General features: G+C 41.4%; 1 protein-coding gene and 2 long non-coding RNA genes across 4 annotated transcripts; all 3 read left to right on the forward strand.

Moving 5' to 3' along the window:
• The first annotated feature begins 1,440 nt into the window (after positions 1-1,440).
• On the forward strand, positions 1,441-3,654 carry LOC123090443 (uncharacterized). Its single transcript, XM_044511740.1, has 2 exons — positions 1,441-1,652; positions 2,927-3,654. The coding sequence occupies exons 1-2, from the start codon at positions 1,441-1,443 to the stop codon at positions 3,513-3,515; spliced, it is 801 nt and encodes a 266-aa protein (XP_044367675.1). The 3' UTR covers positions 3,516-3,654.
• Positions 3,655-9,581: 5,927 nt separating this feature from the next.
• On the forward strand, positions 9,582-11,538 carry LOC123089844 (uncharacterized). The gene is made up of 3 exons (XR_006442393.1): positions 9,582-9,692; positions 10,925-11,257; positions 11,388-11,538. It is a non-coding gene; the product is annotated as an uncharacterized lncRNA (long non-coding RNA).
• Positions 11,539-11,541: 3 nt separating this feature from the next.
• LOC123089843 (uncharacterized) lies at positions 11,542-13,912 on the forward strand. 2 transcript variants are annotated; one of them, XR_006442392.1, is made up of 3 exons: positions 11,542-11,852; positions 12,197-12,307; positions 13,838-13,912. It is a non-coding gene; the product is annotated as an uncharacterized lncRNA (long non-coding RNA). The 2 variants fall into 2 exon arrangements; XR_006442391.1 differs by lacking the exon at positions 13,838-13,912 and adding an exon at positions 12,625-12,765.
• The last annotated feature ends 5,999 nt before the right edge of the window (positions 13,913-19,911 follow it).

Raw genomic sequence — 19,911 nt, forward strand, 5'->3', positions numbered from 1 at the left:
AATCCTTGATTAACTCTAGCCAGCGACGTTGTCTTAAATTCAGACCTGTCTGAGTGAATATATACTTCAAGCTCTTATGATCGGTGTAGATATCACTCTTGTGACCAATCAGATAGTGTCTCCAGATCTTCAATGCATGTAACACAGCTGCTAGCTCCAGATCATGAGTAGGATAATTTAACTCATGCTTCCTCAACTGTCTCGATGCATGCGTCCGTGGTGGTGACCTCATGTCCGCTCGCACCGTGTTCGATGAAACGCCAACGAGGGTCAAAAGCTTCGAACCACATCGGCATCGCTCGGAGTAGCAACGGGTACACGCTGGAGTGCTGGATGTGATGCTTGGCCATCTCCAACTCACGAGCGTGTAAGAGAGAAACCATGAGACAGTAATGATTTAATTTGGTTTTGCAATGTTTTTATTTTAAAAATAGTTGGTTTATCTTTGTAAAATAGTTAATTACATGAGAATTATTGAACAAAATAGTTTTTAAAGAGCAATTTGCATTCAAACAGTCTTCATTCTTAATGAAGCTACGAGTTCCCATTTGCTCTAACCAAACGATCTTCAATTTTTGCCACCACAGGAGCCTTGTATTAGCTCTTGCGGTGCGAGCGGGAGCTCGGATGTCCGTGCGACGAAGCTGATCTATGAAAGTGGCCTTGGTGATCCTGTGCCCCGGTTGGTAGGTTGGGAGACAGCAAGGATGCAAACCAGCGCCAACGATGGGCGAAGATTGCACGACGGATGAGCGGCGCTAGAGATGGAAAGTCTGCTGGAGCAGTTTAGGTGAAAGGATAAAGATGTAGTTTTCATTTTTTTTTCTAATAATGAAAGTCGGACTCAACTTTATGGAACTGGGCCTTATGACACGTAGGGCCCATCTGAAGCTTCTAGAGTTGTTAATCCTGTGGTTGAGAATGTGTGTGACAAAGCCTGTGTTTGAGTATTTACTATCTAGGGAAGTATAAACAATTTACAATCTCAGTGGACCCATAAGCCAATATCCTTGAATGTTTTTTTTTCTGTTTGTGTGTATATGTCGCAAGTTTTCTTGTTTTATTTTAGGTTTGGTACTGTAGCTAGGTCTAGAATAGTTTTTTTTGTTCTTTTTTTAATTTCAAAAAAATCGAGGGATGTCTCAGTTTTTATTAAAAGAAAGAAATATTTGGTCCAAAGTTGAATGAGCGTGTCATGCAGGGTTAAATCACAAGATAAACTGATGAAACACATGATGCATTAGTGGATAAATCACACGGGTGATTTGAAGACAAATTGAAAAACATGATGTGTTAGTTAAATAAATAAATATCATGATACAATTATAAGTAACCATGCAATAAACTATATGTCCAATACTTGCACTCACAGGCATTTTTGCTACTATTAATAAATTGGTAAAAATCAGAGAATGCGAGGCGGATACCAAACCTAGCCAAATGGGCCGGCCTGGGTTAAACGGGCCCGAACCCCTCTTGCCCTCGCTCCTAGAAAAGCCGCCCGCCTCCGTCTCTCCCCCGCACTCCATCGCCTCGCCTCGCCTCGCCGCCGTTCCCCGCAACCCCCTGTCTGTCGACCCAATTCATCTCAGGGATATCACCCGACGCCTCGTCCTCCTCTCCAGATCAGATCTTACGCCCGCCCGCCCGAGGTGAGCACATGCTTGTACATCCCGATCAGCTTGGAGTTCGTTCCGATTGGTTGGTAGGCGCGGCGCTGGTTCGAGGCCAGCGTGGTCTCCCTCCTCCTCCGGAGTTGCTCGGGCGCGGCGCGGGTTCATAGGTGTCGGATCCAGCGCCGTCTGTATCCTATTCGTATGAGGAACCTCGGCTAGGATAGGATTTAATTAGTTGGTTTTTGTATTAGGGTAACACCACCTAGGGTTCGGTTGATTATCCGTAAGAAGGAATCAATCTGACGCTTTAGTTAGGGTTTGCTTGGTTGGTTGTGGTCAGATTTTGGTTTCTCATGAATTCTTCAACTGTGCCTGTCGCGATTTTGGGCGGAAATTGATGATTGATTTCGGGGGCAAAATCCGAGGGATTTTGTGGATGAAAGATGGGGAAACTTGGGGAAACCAAGCAAATCCATGGATCAAAATAAACAAACTTCATCATGCCAACAAATCACAAAAAAAATTTGGTGGGGAAATTTCGAATTAGGACGAAAAACAACAAGATCAAAGCTAGAAAACGAATATTAATTTGGATGGAATTCATGCTATGTTGTTCGATTTCAGTTTATGCCTGCCAGAATGTTTTAATTTTTTGTTTTATCAACTGTGTTGGAGCGTACTAGATTTTTTGTTGCATATTCATCTTCTTGCTCTGTTTGGATAGGTAACAATTAATATTTGGGATCCTAAAATATGTATGCACTGGCAGCACTTAACCTGCAGCTGCTGATTAATGTTGTAGTCATATGTGCTGCTTTCCAGCTCTCTTGTTTGGATAGGTATTTGGTTATCGTTTGGGTTTATTTATTATCGTTTGTAAATGCTGGTTTGGTTTTCTGTGCTCACTATGCCCTTGCACATGGGATGCAATTTTTTTATTTCCCTGCTGTTTAGTTTATTGTTTCCTTTGATGGTGAGGCATTAATTCTGGAGATAGATGCAATTTTCTTGCTCACACAATAATACAATGAATGATGGCATCTCTATCTACTTTGAACCAAATTATATTATATTCCCCCCTCTGTTAATTATTTTTCTGTTTTGGGTATTCATTCATTTTGTTTAGTTGCCTATCAGTATAAATACATGGCTGGATTGCTTTCACTTCATATTAATAACTATTCTGTCGCACAATGCAAATATACATATGCTGTCCTAACTAATTAAGTAGAAGCTTGGATTGGTGCTGTATGGTCTCTTCCTGACATTAAATCCTCCTCTGTTTGTGCTGTCTGTTTCTGCTGCTGCAGTCTTCTTCGCCGCCAAAAGGAAAAGATGCTCTACAAAATCCACTCCCATGCCGAAATCCAAGCCCTGCAGGCCCGCACCGATGAGCTGGGCCACTCCAATGAGCACATGGATGTGAAGCTTGTCTCTCTGGAGTCGGTGCGCATAGCGCGCGAGTCGTATGCACTCCTCCGCCCGCTGATCATGGAGTCGAGGTCCTGGGAATGCCCGGAGCTGGATTCCCTCTCGGACGTGGCAGGCTTGTCGCTGGAAATCCAAAAGCTCGAGCATGATGTGTTACCCCAGCTCACGGTTCAGGAGGCTAAGCTGGAACGGGGTGCCCTGGAAGCCCTCCTACTCATGAAGAGCTCAGCAGCTAAGCTCTTACATATGAGTAAGTGCTTGAAGGAAGCCTTGGGCGTATTGCTTGCCGAGGATGTCAAAAAGCTGAGCATAGTGCTAAGCGATACTGCTGTTCATGTACTCAAAGGTAAGTTCAACAGTGGCTTGCTTCAGGAGCGTGTCCCGTGGCTGGTCGAGCTGGTCACCGATGTGTTGGAGACCCCGGTTCGTTTCTGTGATACTCGTAAGCGTAAGTATTCTGATGAGTAGACTTATCAGCCAGCTCGAGGCTGTTGTGATGAGTATTTCTTAGGGGCGTGGCAAACAGTTTAGAATCAACCCTTTATGTTTGTATGTGTTATTAATGGATTTTAAATGATATGTATCTTGGGTGGGTAGTGTTTTCTCATTCTGTGCTAGTCGGGTACAACTTGGAATTACTTTCAGTTTTTTTTTTGAGAAACATCCATTCTGTTTTTTACTGTCACATGAGGTATTCGCTCTTTTTAGGGAATATATAGAAGAAAAGAGGCATACTTTAGAACGTGGATGGATTCACTCATTTTGCTCCGTATATAGTTTTCTACTAGTGAAATTTCTTAAAAGACATATATTTAGGAACGGAGGGTTCTGTGTGTGTCCATGATTAAAGCTTTGCAAATACCATAAACAAAACATCACCTTGTACATATAAAGTGATGATTATTTTTACACTAACCAGTTTGGCAAGAAGTACTTCCTTCGTAAATAAAGAAACATAAGAGTGTTTGGATTATCATTTCTTTAGAGAGGGAGTAGTATATATATATAATTGAATTAATAATCTCTACTCCTAAAGTTGGTCGTCTCCGTTCATCGGTTAATTTTTGTCCCACCAACACCGATTTTTTTTCGTCCTCCAGGCCGTCGAACAAAAAAAAAGGGCTGGCTTAGCTATGCCCCTACGAAGTCAAGGGGCCAAACCTCCGATCGAAACAGAGAGAACTGGATGAAAACAAATCTACAAAAAACACCTACGAAATTAAACCAACGAAAAAAACGAATCGCACGCAGGTATACGAGCGATTCCTCCTTCCTTCGAACCACTCACACGCTCACTCCTTCCCTTCGCCCCCGCCGCTCGATCCCTTCGCCGCCGCCCTCTCACATCAAAGCCGCCATCGATATGCCCCGCCAGATCTCGCCTCAGCCCCGCCGTCTTGTGATCTGGAGTTCACAGTCTCCGCCGCCGATATCCTCGCACGCGTTAGGGTTCCTGCGCCGCCGCCACACAGGAGCTCGTCGACCAGCCTAGCGTCCTGCTGCTCCGTGCTTGCTTCCCTCGTCGGTCGCCTTTGGACCCCTCGCTTCGGACTCCGCGCCAAGCCGCCGCCTCTTCGCCGAGAAAGAGGGCTCCCGATCTCCGCCGTGGTCGACCATCAGCGCGACGGGTAGAGTACCCAGCCCGTAGGCTCATCCCCTTCTCCGATCCACCCCGGCAGCGGCCATCGTCGGTACGTTCCGCTTGTGATATATCGGTGTAGGCTCATCCCCTTCTCTTTATCTAAAGGACTGTGCTAACCACCAGTCGACTGGTGGTTAGCAACAGATCCGCACGACCTTGGATCGATCCTTCCGCTGCCTCGTTCCTCCCGCTTCCACTATTTTTTTTCCTTCTCTTAAAAACCGTAGTAAATTGCTAGTGGTTTTTTCTGGTTTTTCGCTGCATAATATGAAAAGAAAATAAAAGTGCTTGAAAGAGGATTTGAACCCAGGTCTATGTAATACCTATCAAGCCTAATAACCAACTAAGCCACCTTTTGTTGTTGTCTATTATAGAATGGCAATGTTATTTGAATCTTTCTTATTTCTGCCATATCAAAAGAAAAAGGAAAGTTTGGCTTGGTAACTTTGGCAATGACCAGCGTGATAACTATGGTCTGAGTAACATGATAACTATACCATGATAAGGCTGGTAACTACAGTATGAGAAGGTTAAAAGCATGGGAAAGTATGGTAATTTAACATAGAAATTACCGGTGAAATGTTTCAAAAAAATTTTTCCCTTGGATGAAAGACACCATGGTGTTTAAACGTAAAATATTAGTTATCAAGTCTGCGATGATACATCATCATGTTATTTACACAGAAATTATCGAGTGTATGTTTTTCAACAAAAAAGTTTCAGGTCAAAAGTTATAGTGGCGTTTGTATGGGAGTTATCAATTTTGTATGTTTCTGTTACCATGTTATTTACACAGAAATTAGCGGGGCATCACCCCCCCTCGCCACAGTCGCCATATTACCAGGATCGGGTACATAAGTTATCAAGTCTGCGATGTGTGAGTTATCATGTTATTTGCATAAGAGTTATTGTGGTATGGTTCAACAACTCCTCCCACCCCTACCCCCACCGACAAAGTTACCAGGACTGGGTAAATAATTTATCATGTCTACGATGTGTGATTTATCATGTTATTTGCATGGAAGTTACCGTGGTATGTTTCAACGACTCCCCCCACCCCTACCCCCACCGACAAAGTTACCAGGACTGGGTACATAATTTATCATGTTTACGATGTATGAGTTATCATATTATTTGCATAAAATTTATCAGGACAGTGATGCGTAAACTATCATCATATTTATACAGAAGTTATCGAGAGTATATTTCATCAAAACCCCTCCCTCCGGCGGAGGGAAAAGTTATCATATTTGCGGTGCGTAAATTATTGGGGGTATATTTCAGCACCCCTTCTCGCCAAAGTTACCAGGACTGGGGTGCATAAGTTATCGGGTCTCTGATGTCTGAGTTACCATGTTGTTCACATCAAAGTAACTGGGGATATTTCATCAACACCACTTCCCTCAAAGTTACCAGGATCGAGGTACATAAGTTTATCAGGTATGTGATGTGTGAGTTATCATGATATTCACACAAAAATGACCCGGGATATTTCATCAACGCCTCCCTCCCGATCGCCAAAGTAATCAGTACCGAGTACACAAGTTATCAGGTATGTGATGTGTGAGTTACCATGCTATACATACACAAAAATTACCAACGGTATATTTCATCAACCTCCTCCACCAAAATTACCATGGTATCATCAACTCGAGACGAGTTGGTAAAATAATCTACTTAAGTGCGGAAAAGATCGGATATTGCATTCACTTTTGTGCAAACATAGAAAAGGAGACATGTTAAAAAGCCTATTTGCTTTCATTTTTACAAAAGAGGAACGTAGGTGAGGTGGTTGGCTAGTGGGTTACCTTGTAAAAGTTACAATGATTGAATCCTGTTGGCACACTATTTTTTGACGAGAAAAATTCATGTCCCTCGTCACAATTCTTTGATTTTGGAGTTTGACTCTAGCTCCCAGCAAAAAAATTCTGGAATTAGCACAACTTTTATTTTGATGCTATGAGGTATAAAAGGTTAAGTTCTTATGTTTTCCAGTTTGAACAACTAAGATGTTGTAGCTTGTTGGTCGAAGGGAGCATGCGGAGCCTGTGTGTCCTGGGTTCAATTCCCATCGGGTGCTTTATCTTTTTCCTCGAAAAATAAAGTAGCTAGTGATCTATCGGGAGGTCGAACGTGGATCGTGCATCGAGCGAGTCGTGCGTGCCTGCCACTAATGACCAGTCGGCAGGTATTTAGCTTTGTCGTTATCTAAAAAGGCTATTCTACATATGCCGAGGAGAAGATGCTCACCTTCTCGCCCCTCCCTCTACCGTGATGTACGTGGATGAACCCGACGGCAACAAGGACGACCTCGTAGGATCCAGCCACGATTGTGCGGAATTTCGCGGGGACGAATCTACCCGGCCTCTCGTCCTATCCGCCGCCGGTAGAGGCATCCATGTCCGATGGTGTGAATTTTGGCTGGTTCCATGAGCACTTCGTTCCCTGCCGTGTAGTCTTCGTTGATTCGGGAAGATGGTGGTTGTCTGTTTAGCCATTTCAATCTGCTATTGATCATGCTCATTCTTGTTATATTCAGTTATATTGGAAACACCATCTGATTCAGTTATATTCTTGATCATGCTCATGCTCATCCTTATTCAAATACGAATACTTCTGTTTGGAGAGCTCGGGCGTCAGCTGTGTGGAAGCACCAGCTGATTTGTAACTGGTCGGAAGGTGAGCTTCTCATACTCGCTGCCGTCGAAGCACGGCACCTTGCCGCCACTTATGTTGCATGTTGTTGTGCTGTAGGTCCTTGGGGTTGGGTGCGGCAACTCGCGACTCGAAGACATTTCGTGCATGTGCTCCCCTGCGCTTGGTGACCAATACATCTACTCCGTTGTGAACATGTGCTTCGTGTCATACAAGTCGCCGCCAAGGGTGAGCTCGTGCAGCTGTACAGGTATAGATGTGCATCCCATAATGGCAGCTACAGTTTCTTTCATAAAGTTATTTGTGTGAGTGCCCTGCATATTGAAGTAAACTGGATCGGCTAATCTTGAGTTCCTCCACCAAGTTATATTACTTCGACAAGAAAAAGTGCAGAAAGACCATATAAAGTACTCTGGTGACTCTCTCAATTGAACTAAATTTTTTTTAGATGCGTGAAACATGCACAACGATTTGCTCTATTGAGTCTATGTATGTTGAACTAGCACTCGAATTATAGCTCATGCCGGTATGCTATTTTTCTCTTTCTCATATCAGCTCTCCTTCTTTTTGTCCATTTTTCTTCACTACTACCTGAAGGAAACTGTACTGGATAGCAGCCTATCATATATAGTTACATGTACCGAGTGATTTAGCTTCATTTTAATGATACTGTCAACAACTAACTACTGCTGCGACATATTTGATGCAACCTGTAAAATATTTTTTGTTTAATTTCAGCATATCATTTATATACTGAAGTCTCTTCTGGACATGTTGTCTAATTGCGTCATGTATGTTAGATATTTGTTCTATAATACTTGCCATTGACTAATTTTCTTTTATTTAGGTTATGTGCATTATTGATTAGCCAATCTTGAGAGAGAGATGGGTTGGCGTGAATCGGAAGAAAACTACATTGAATGGACAAGAAGTATGCCCTCAACTTTTTCATGGTATGTCTTACTTATTGTTCTTGTGATTTTTCCATCAGTTTCACTTTACATTTCTTCTTTGCTTTTTCATGGCATCGGGATGCCCACTGGCGACGGTGCTGCGTTGCTACCAAAGGGGCACCCTGCCGCGGCCGGGGACTCGCTGCCGTCGAAGTACGACACCTTGCCGTCACGTATGTTGGGTGTTGTGGTGCTGCAGGTCCTTGGGGTTGGGTGCGGCAACTCGAGACTCGAAGACGATCTTCTGTGGTAGGGCGTCGCCGGCGGCGGCGGCACCTGTATAGACCGTCTCGGTGTGACAGAAGAGTTCGGAGTTCACTCCGAGAAAGAATTGCTTTGCATGTACATTTGCTGAAAGACTGATGTGCTGAACTTTCGATGATTTCGATTGGTCTCTAACATAACCTTTCCTCTTTTTGTTGATATGTCCAAAAGAGATCCTTATTTCACCTTTTGTTTATAGGTATTCAACTTGAGGAATTTCATACTTTTGGAGTGGAGCTATCAAATATATGTGTGCTCGATGTTGGTGTTTTAGTCCGGATCCCTCGCTGAAGGTGCTCGATGTTGGTGTCTGAATACTGCTACCGTACTTCAAGGTCTGTAGCAGCTCTTACAATGGATTCTTTTTAATGATAGTACAATCTATTTTTGTTTCGATTTGGTATTGTTGTTCTGTTCACTTAACCCAGTCTGTAGCAGCAGCTTTTCATGTCGTTTCCTCGCCAACAAATGTCATAATTTATCACATACGTGTGCAAATGGTTTTTTGGCTATAGTATGAGTATATGGTTCAGAGAAGTTCGGTCAGATGCAAAGCATGCTTAGCATCTCATAGTCGTAGGCTATTCCTTTTAAAATTGAAGCCATCCAGGTTTTCAATTATGGAGATGATTTGGAAACTCAGCATAGAAAATTATTTACTCTAATGCAGATTACACATATTAAGGCCTTTATTCTTTTATATTAAGGTCTCCAGTGCAAGCATTAGCCCATCTTTAGCTGCTCATAAGCAGTATCAGTGATATATATATATATAAGTACACTCTTGCTAAGATTAATCTTTGATATATAAAATCATTGCCTGGATATAGTTTGCTTTGAATATTTTTTTGCTCTTTAGTCTATGAAGAATTGCAAGGAGGAGGATAATAGAGCAGCAACCAGAGCTGACAATTGGCCTGTAAATGCAGCAAAGTTCTCCTAGAGGTGTGATGTTGGTGGTGATTTTCTTATATTGGGATATGGATGTGGCGGGTCTATGGGCACCATGCTGACGCGGAGAAGGAGGTGCAGGTAGCGGGGCGCTTGAGGTGAGGTGGCTGCAGGGTCGCTCGAGAAGAACATGCTCATCAGCACCACCTGGATGCCTTCGTCATCAGCAATGTGGACAAGGTGCAAAAGGGATATCTCTCTTACCTCTTATTCAGTCTGGAAAATTATGCAATGTTTGGTTTGGCAGATTTAACAGTCGCTGGTTTGGAAATTTGTTACCTATAGAAGTATAGGAATAACATGACTAATATTTATTGAATTTATAGAGTTATTGTTTTTTTCTACAAAGTCAGTTGTTACATTAGGAAGAACATCGTCTAAAATCTTGACGACATAAAGGAGCATAGAGTTAATAGATTATGAAATCCTGTAGTGCATCAGATGCACCCTTCACTAATTTTTGAACACATTTATATTATCCAGGTTCCGACCTCATTCCCTGTGATGTTTGTCTTTTTTATGTGGGCGAGGAAAACATTTTTAGGAGTGATACTCCCAAACGTTGATTTCTTGGTTGTCGAATCATGGTGCTGATTAGATTTTACTTAACCTTAATTAATCTATTTATATTGCGGCTTTGTCTTTTAGCTCATCTTTTAGTTTCTCTTCTCCACTTCACACAAGATTTTATTGTAGGCTACCAAGTACAGTTATACCACTTATACTCTTTCTATCTGATTATGCAAAGCTTGATCTATACTCATTGAACTTTGTTAGATAGTAGGCCCTCCTATTAGTGTGCCTAAATATAATTGTTTCTCTGTGTTTATAGTATCTTAGTCCAGTAGGATGAATGTTCTCGAGTAATTAGAGGTATTTGGATCAAGTGAATGTCTGAATACCACTAAAATCGAAATCATAATTAAAAAATACTGACCTTTTTCTTCAGGGCGTCTGTTCCTCCTCCCATGGTCAGCACCACCACCTACTCTGAATCTCCGATCAGAATAGTATGAACTATTAAATAGGGAACTTAATGCTTATCATTGTTGATGTATATATGTACAACTAACAATGTTTGTGCTGCAACCAGCTTACTTTATTCCTTGCTGAAATTTATCTTGATTTATTTCACATCAGATAGTTCTGAACCTAGATGATCTCAATTAAGGTTATTGAAATTTGTTAAATTATTTTTATCCACTCTTCTGAATGAGCGTATACTATGATCTGATTTGTATATCATATTACTGAGGCAGCGCTGGGCCATGCTGTGGTGAGAACATACGAGAGATAATTGGGGTGTGTGGCTGATTGCTTCATATGCTGCTAATGATATATGTAGACTGCTGATTGCTCCTGATATATAGTGTCGATTGCAGCTGATAGTAGGATTGTACTCAACTTGATAGGTAAAGTGGGATGGCGGGATTGTATAGTGCTCATAAGCCAGTCCGGGCATTGTCCTTCCTCGAATGAATCTGAGACTACTCCTCATATGTTAATCAGTTGCTCCTCCCTAGCTTTGGTTTGGTCTGAACTTCAAAGTTTTCATCCACCCAATGTTGATTCAGTCAAAGATCTCTTGGAAAAATTATTTCGACAAGATTCACTCTATAATGTTGTTATCATTGTCCTCTGGAATATATGGAAGCGCAAAAACTCCAAGGTCTCCCGGGATGTTTTTGAGGAATTGCACATTACTGCTAGCAAGATTGCTGATGATTGATACCATGGTCCAACAGGTATTCACATGAAATTAATAAATGGCACCTTACGGATTGGAGTACTCTACTGTATCACTATCTGGGAGATTTTAATTTTTTCCTTCCATTATTTATCTTAATCCCTGTGTACTCATTGGACTTTGTATAGTTCTCAGTTTTATGAAGTGGTTCAGGCTGGCGTAAGCCGCCATAGTCCCAGTAAAAAAAGGCTACAAGCTTCGCTTCGGCCTTACGGAACTGAATATTATGTAGTTTTATTGAGATTATTGATAGTGCTTCTCTACTATCAAAGAAGATAATAGTCTCTTATGTGTTTCTTTTTGTCCATTTGAATGCACTCCATTTTTTAGTGTATTAATTAACATCAAACCTCCCATTCTTTCTAGAGTGCTGATGTATTATTATTTTCAGCTTAACACATTTAACTTCCTATAGATTTCATGGTTTATGCAGATTAACCGAGCTAAGAATTTTTGTGAAGCTAAAGCTGGTGTTAAGATGAACGCCGCTATGTATATATTTGAAACAGTTAGATACATGCTTGACAGACTATATAGGGGTGATCAAAACCATGCAAAGCATTATGGGACAAGTTTCTCTACCTTAAATAAGTGTTCGTTCTCTCGTGTTTACCATTCGTTTAAGGGTCATCAACCCGTGTATTTATTTTCATTGACCAAGTTTTACATTTTTCTTCTGTAGTGTTCATTGTGCAGTTCTAGATTGTTAAGAGAGTAGAGTTTATTGATTTATTACATGGAGAGACCAGTAGTGTCGTAGTGGTCTTGACATAATTGCTAACATTTTCTACTAGACAAAGTTTAATTGCACTAAATACAAATTAGAACATGCATAGACATTTATCTTCTTTCTACAGAATGGTTAGTGTAAACGTACTTTGAGTTGTACATGATTCTGTATCTGACCATTTTATCTCATATGTTGATGTGGTTGCAGATATGAACTTCAAATTATCCTGCAATGTATTGACTGCTCGGAGCTAACTTGACTACGCCAGTTTTCTTTTATGGCTCAAAGTAGTTAGTGTCCCCCCTTATTATGAGAGAGGTACTACTTCAAACATCTCTTCTTAATGTTTTATGTCATGGCATACAATATGAGGGAGTGTTAGTTGGCTTGACTTTCGTGGCACTCATTGATAACCTTTCAGTTTAGGAGTTTTTGTGGCCTCTTAATCCATGAGAGTATGCTCATGTTGAAGAAGTTAGTCATAATGAGGGGCACCATAAATGTTTGTTATCTGGCACAAATTCCTAATGAATATCACATGTTAATCAAATTTCATTGTACTATTCATACAGTAAAATATGAGTGCCATGTCAGAATATGGTTCTCGATCTGAAAGATCATATTCGAAATTGCAGGTTCTATGGCAGTGGAGTAATGTTCGTAAATTATATATTGCTTTCAAGTTTGGAGCTGGAATAATATATGTGCTGCATTTAGTTATAGTCTTATAGATATACATGAACATCCATTGTATATTTCTTGCAAGACATGATAACTACTATTATTTTGATTGTTTCCGTGAACTATTTTGACCTTGATTAAGAAGTAAAAAGTTTTTAGCCTCGTAGGTTGTTTGATCTACTATATCAAGTGGCACTTGGCTTCTCATGGCTCTCCTCGCATTTGACAAACAAAGTTAGTACACACTACCTAGAGCTCTGGAAATTAGAACTGAAAAATGGTCCTGCGGTTTATTAGCTGATATAAATCATGCACAATCCTCTACATTTAAAAATAACCGGACACAAAGCAGTATACTTTTTTCCGAGTACTACCTTGAGAGAGCCAAGGGGTTCTGCATTTTATAAAGAAGAAGAAAGTTGCCTGGTTCAATACATGCTTATCTAAGAAATATATCTTATCTATTTAGTGGAAACCAGGCAAAAACCTACAGATACAAAAGGCATAAAGTCCCCCACCGGTTGTGACCGAACTACTGTTTTTGGAAATATCACATGAGCTAGATTACTAACATTGATGTAATGCTTGTATGGCAACCTATTCCTTTATTGGTTTAATTACAGAGTTTTGTTATTATGTGAACGGAGTAATGGAGAGCTAAGAAAAAACAAGGTAACAGTTAGTGTTACTCTTGCGAGGTAGTTTCAATCATATCATTGTTTGCTTTCCCTTTTCTCCTGCCTAGGTATGTACAATTATTCCAACCCAGGTTTCTTTCAAGAAGGATATGGGTATGTGTTTGAGGAATGTCTACATGACAAAACACACCTTCAAGTTTGGTGATTGTTATGCTATCAAACTTACAATGGGGGTCTTAATTTGTATTTTTAATAGAGCACTGGGTTCATTGGTGAGACTTGTGAGGATGTGCCTAGGCTAAAGATGGCTGCTATGTCGGTACCAAGTGGCATGTGTTTAAATGGAGTATTCTTGTCAGGAGAGCTGATTTCTGAAATACGGTACTTTATGGGTGCAAGGATTCACCATGTTGCGGTCTTCGTCAGCGGAGTGGACTCCTAGGAATTAGTCAAGGCCGCTATGTTGTTTTAAGCTGATATTCTATCGTACTTGTATATTTTTTTGCTTATCTAGCTGTTTGCCATGCAGTTCTCGTTGTTGGTGGGAACATTTGTTGTCTAAGATCGACCTCAAATATCTGGTGGCACTATAGCATGGCTTTTGATATTCTAATGTATATCTCTTACAAAATATTTCAAGAGCCCGTGGCAACGCACGGGCATTATACTAGTGTAAGTAAGGATGGAGATGAAGATGGTGTGGCGACAAGGATATAACAAAACGCCTGGTTCCTTCAGCCAAAAGTTGGCGACGTTCCTTGTTACACACGCTCCGCCCAACAAACGCTCCAAAAGCCAGAATACAATTCCTCAAACAATGGCCAAAGACTACTTCCCCACATGGAAAAGAAATACGCACATGGCCTTACAATGTTAGCTACTCATGTCTGAGTTCCTAAACCCTTGCAAAACAGAAAGAAAGGTTGTTTGCTAAACAAAAGAAAGGCCAACACAATCCTATCCAAACACTCCACATTTTTACTCTGTGTCAAAAATATGCAACTTTTTTTTGGTTTTTAGGTACATGCCAATTTTTTAAAAAAAAACACAATTTTTTTATGTTCACACGCCAAGGTATTTTGTACACATGGCAAAATTTTCCGAAGAAGAAAAATCTCACGACCCCATGGATAATTCATAACTTTTTGTCTTTCAAACAGGGCAATTTTAAGTCATTTTGTAATGCTATTGTGGCAAACGATTGGATTTTTAATCAATTTTCATGGCGAATTTAGGATTCTTTTCCCTACTTTTCCACATGGCAATTTTATTATAATTAAATGGAGATCTTATTATTCAAAACATGGCAGCTTTACTATTAAGAGCATGGCAATTTAAGTATGATAGAATCTCCTCCCCTGCTCGGTCTACCCCACATGCATGGCGTATAACATCCTCTAGCCCCAACTGCCGCCAAACCTCTCTAGCCTTATGGCATCGAAATAGTACATGAAACACATCTTCTGCTCCTTGTTTACATGCAGGACACGTCGACCGGATTGGGATGTGTCTATTAGCAAGAACCACATTGCATGGTAGTGTTCCGTGTAAGGTTCTCCAAACAAATTTTTTAACTTTCGCCGGACAATTTAGTTTCCAAACCTTTTCCCATGTTGGGTTAGCACTAGTGGCTCCCAAACCATCTGTCCTCTGCAATTTACGGCCATGCTGAAAGTACCATAGAGCATGGTAGGCCGATTTCACTGTAAAAATTCCATGTTTATTCAAACTCCATGCTACAAAGTCACTCATATCATGTGTAGGTAGTGGTAAAGCAAGGACCCGTTCCACATCAACCGGCCAGAAGGTTTGCTCCACAAGTGGCACATCCCAGTGACCTGTAGCTGAATCAATTAAATCACTCACCTTTGATAGTAACTGGTTACCTCTTGGGGCAATAATCATTCTGGATGGTGAGTTAGGAATCCACACATCCCTCCAAATATTTATTTTTTCACCATCCCCAACTCTCCAAATGTATCCATGTTTCAGGGTATTCACCCCTTGCATAATGCTCTGCCAAGTGTAGGAGGAATTCTTTTTTAGCTTAATTAATTTACCAGCACAAGAAGCGGCCGTGCTGGGAGTGAAAAACTTCCATGACTTGATGTTCACTTGCTGCTGGTACCTTTGGTGGGAGAGGAGAAAGCTTGTGCACAATGAGCCGGTACAAGATGCGAAGAGAGTTGCACAAGCGGTATGTGCTTTAGCTGCTAACTATGCTATTGCATGTGATCCAAAGGCCTCGTTAAAGAGGGGAGGTTGGTGCAAACCCCCTAGTGGATATGTCAAGTTAAATGTTGATGCGGCCTTTGATTGGGATTTGCTTCAGGGGGCGATGGGAGCAGTCATCCGAGATGATAGAGGACATATGGTTGTAGCTGGAAACAAGCTCATTGATTCCTGTTATGATGTACTAACTGTTGAGGCAATGGCTCTGAAGTTTGGGTTGAATATGGCGCTCACAGCTGAGTGCAATAGACTGATTGTCAACTCGGATAATCTGGAACTCATGGAAATAATGAATAAGGATGGCCAATATGCTGGAGATGTCGCGGCCATTGTCGATGATTGTTATCATCTGGCTTGCGAATTTAGCTCTATTGTCTTCGAATTTTGCCCCAGAGGGTCGAATGGGGTTTCACATGAACTAGCTAGGATTGCTAGAAGTTCGCTTTGTAATGAGTGGTTAGATAATGCTCCTTCTGAGCTTCTTCCCCTACTACTTAAAGATGTAAGTCTGATCACGAATGAATAAAGAGGAAGTAAAGTTGTCAAAAAAAAAGAGCATGGCAATTTTATTTTTAATGGCATGTCATTCTTACCTTTTTTTTTTGAGAAAAGCATGTCATCTTTAGTATGTCCTTCTCGCCTGCTATATGAAGTAGGCGGACCCTAGATGGGCTTTCCCAATATGGGTTCCTGGGACCGGGTTCCTGCAGAGTTTCTTTTCCTTTTCGTCTTGTGTGTTTCCTGGGCCAATTTTCATATTTTTGTTTGTTTTCTGTCTTATGTGTTTCTTTATGGATTTTATTTCTTTCTCAATACATGTACATTTTTCTAAATACACACTGTAAAAATTTGCACATCTTGAACATTTTTTATTAATTGGCATAAACCTAGTTTTGGAGTGTGTGAGCATTTTTTAATTGTCATGTACATTTTTCTGAAAGGCAGTATTTATTTTGTTGAATTACGTGAGCATTCTTTACACATCTTGAACATTTGTCCATATTTTTTTGAAACACATGAACATATTTTTGAATGCTATAAAAAAATTTATATCATGCTGGGTATGTATTAGTTTAAACTAAGTTAGTGACAATTAATATGGATCATAGAGAGTACAATTTTGTACATGATGTTTATACTTTTATATTTCACTTCCAACATTTTTTATTTATTAAACTCTATTGTGTTTTTGGAATAAGTGTATTTAGAACATATTTTTTAAAATGTAAATAAAATGGAGCGAATGAAGAAGCAGAGAAGAAAAACGAAGGCCGGCCAAATGTATGGCGTTCCCTGCCTCATACCTGCAAATCAAGCTAAGTAGCGGGTGATAATTTTTTACACAATGTTTATAGTTTTCTATTTCACTTTGAACATTTCAAAATTTTAAGGAAATTATTATTTTTAAATAAATGTTTTTAGTTTTTTTAATAAAAAGGTGAAAAAAAGGAAATTGAGCGAATGAAGAAGCAGAGAAAAAAACGCCCTTTCTTTCATCAACTGAACTGCGTGCGTGCATGGAAGGGCTATCATCTGCACTTAAGAGGAGTGACTTACCTATCATTGTGGAGATGGACTCTATTCTTGCAGTCAAACTGATCCAATCGAGGGATTTGGACAAATCTATTTATGCTTGGGTAGTTAAGGTGATCAAGTATGTTTTGGGGATTCGTGGTTCTTGTATTACTCATGTTAATCGCTCTCAAAATAAAGTTAGCGACTTCTTAGCTAGATTTGTTAAATTAGAAGGACAAACCATGACTTGGGTTGGTTCTGGTCCAGATGTTGCTGTTGAGCTAGCTGTTGCTCAACGTATGGACACCATGAGTTGAGTAATGCAAAAAAAAAGTTTGCGCAGAATTATTTTCGATTTTTTTGAAAATTTTAAATATGGTTTTTGTTTTTTTTCTTTACAAAAAAAATACCACACAAATTTGGCATTCGTTCCCTGCCTCATATCTCTACTCCTAATGGACGACTTGGTGAATAGTCTCCATGGTTTATTTTCGCTGATTTTTTTTCGTCATCCTCCCACCTCACGGTTTCAAAAAAACAACCAAAACCAGAGGCCCGTCCCACGAAACGAAACCCAATTTGCCCCCGTACCACCACTCCTCCCTCTCCCTCGACCTCCCTTGTCTAGGGTTCCCCGCCACCACTGCGGCAGCCTCCGCCGAATCCTAGGTCGCCGCACACCGTCGCCGCTGCCGCGAATCCCCAGGGACACCGCACGCCACCGCCGTCGCGAATCACCAGAGACGCCGCACGCCGCCGCCGCGGATCCCCAGGGATGCCACCGCCACCGCCGCGGATCCCCAAGGGCGTGGTCGCGTTGTACTAGACAAAGTGTGGTCGCCGCCGTCTTCTCCTCGTCCGACCTTGACCTCATCCCTTCGACTCCGGTGACTCCTCTGTGGCTCGGTGGACACCAACTGTCGTGGAATTTTCACGGCAGATGTTGTAGTGTGAGGACTTAGTCGTGAGGCCAACACATCTACGCGGTAGCTTGAAGGGGTTGGTCGGAATCGAGAGACGCGAGGTGGATCAACACACAAGACAAGGATTTAGACAGCTTCGGGCCCCGGGAAACATCATCCGTTAATAGCTACATGTTGTTTGTGGCTAGCTCTCATTATGCTCGCGAGGGAGTCACCGTAAACCGGCTCTCCTAGTTATGTCTAGCCCTAGAGATTGTTTCTTGTTGCTTGTCCCTCTTTGGGGAGCCTTGTCCCTCCTTATATAAGTTAGAGGGGCGGGTTACATGTGTAGTCCTATTAGGATTAGGACTAGTCTACCTTCTAATACAAACCGGATACAAGTCCAGGTCTTAACTCCTTGTAAGACAAATATTTCTCACGCCTTTCCTCTTAAACCTGCCCACCATAACATGAGCCGGCCTTCTGGGCCTTGGGCCTTGTCATCCGTTTGCCCCGCCCGCCGGGTTACCAGTGAATCATAATGTTCAGTCAGGTTGCTTGTAAACCGTCTGGTCAGTGCGGGTCGCCGGTGAATCGCCAAGTCCGGCCAGGTTACGCCGCGGGGTATATCCCCGACATCTCCCGTGATATCTGATGATATATTTACAAGTAATGCGCATGGATGGTTCGTCCGTGATTTTAGGGTGGGTTAGTCGGTTGGAAGATTTGTTAGTTAGCCTATTTAAAGGTAGCATGACGCTCTGGTGCTATTGTTAGGGTTTGCTAACCCAGCGGAGGAGTCCCTAGTTCTTCTCTTACCCAAAGGATTACGACCACCGTCTGTCATTGCCACAGTCGCCTGACACCAAATCAACCATGTCATCGTCGAGCTCGATTAGGTGCGCGCTGAGGGGCCGATCAGTTGATGTGCCCCTGATCCCTTGCCCTGACTGTGGCGAAACGGTTAGATTCTATCTCTCTAGTACCGAAGAGCATGATGGTTGGGTGTTCTACAAGTGCAAACACCACGATGTACAATCCCTTTACACTTTGGGTTGACATTTACTGCATGAGTAATGTTTTCTACTGTTTCGTTAGTGCTGGTTTGATTTGTGTTCACTTGGTTCATAGGATCCATGTGATTTCTGGCGCTGGGAACTAGAGTACGTGGATCATCTTGTTGGTACAAGTGTCCTTGTTGGTGGTTATGCCCTTGATGCAATGGCTGCGACACAGGATAGAAGGGAACAGCTACATCGCGCAAAAAAACAGTGGGAAAAGACTGCATGTACCAAGAGTGGCAACATTGGAGGCAGGACAAATTACAGTCAGAGCAATGTGGCAACCATTACGAAGCACCAAGCTTATACGATGTTAGGACTAGGGAGACAAATTGTTTTCATGCCGAAGCTGTTGACGGCTAGTGTAATGGTGTTGTGTGTGTGGTGTGTGATGTTGATTGTGAAGAAATAATATATTTGTGATCGTATCAAGGCGATTATCATGGTTACATGTAATAACAGCTTAATAAGAAGATGTGTTCTAACATGATAACTCTTATATGCCCCCCAACCCTATTTTAACATGACAGGTAAGAGTAAGAAATAAATCTTACACGATGATTCCATGAAATAGTTGTTTTGATTATTTCTTACCTTCTTGACTATTATGAGAAAATAAGAGGTAAGACGGAGCATGTTAAAATTGCTAAAAAATAATGAATAAACCGAGTTGCAATGAAGGCAAACGAATGGAAAAATGTAAACGACCATTTAAATTCTTGCCCACTATGTTGTGCACGAACACAAGAGTACCATGAAATAAAAATAAAGTACGTCATTACACCAATGACTTAAAAATCCCTTAATTTATTTTCGCACACTACGTTTTGCCAAAACTACTCTAGAGGCACATCAGGAACATGGCAAACAAATAGATAAATCCCATGATCTCC

Source organism: Triticum aestivum, chromosome 4B, assembly GCF_018294505.1.
Source record: "Triticum aestivum cultivar Chinese Spring chromosome 4B, IWGSC CS RefSeq v2.1, whole genome shotgun sequence".
NCBI classification, from domain to species: domain Eukaryota; kingdom Viridiplantae; phylum Streptophyta; class Magnoliopsida; order Poales; family Poaceae; genus Triticum; species Triticum aestivum.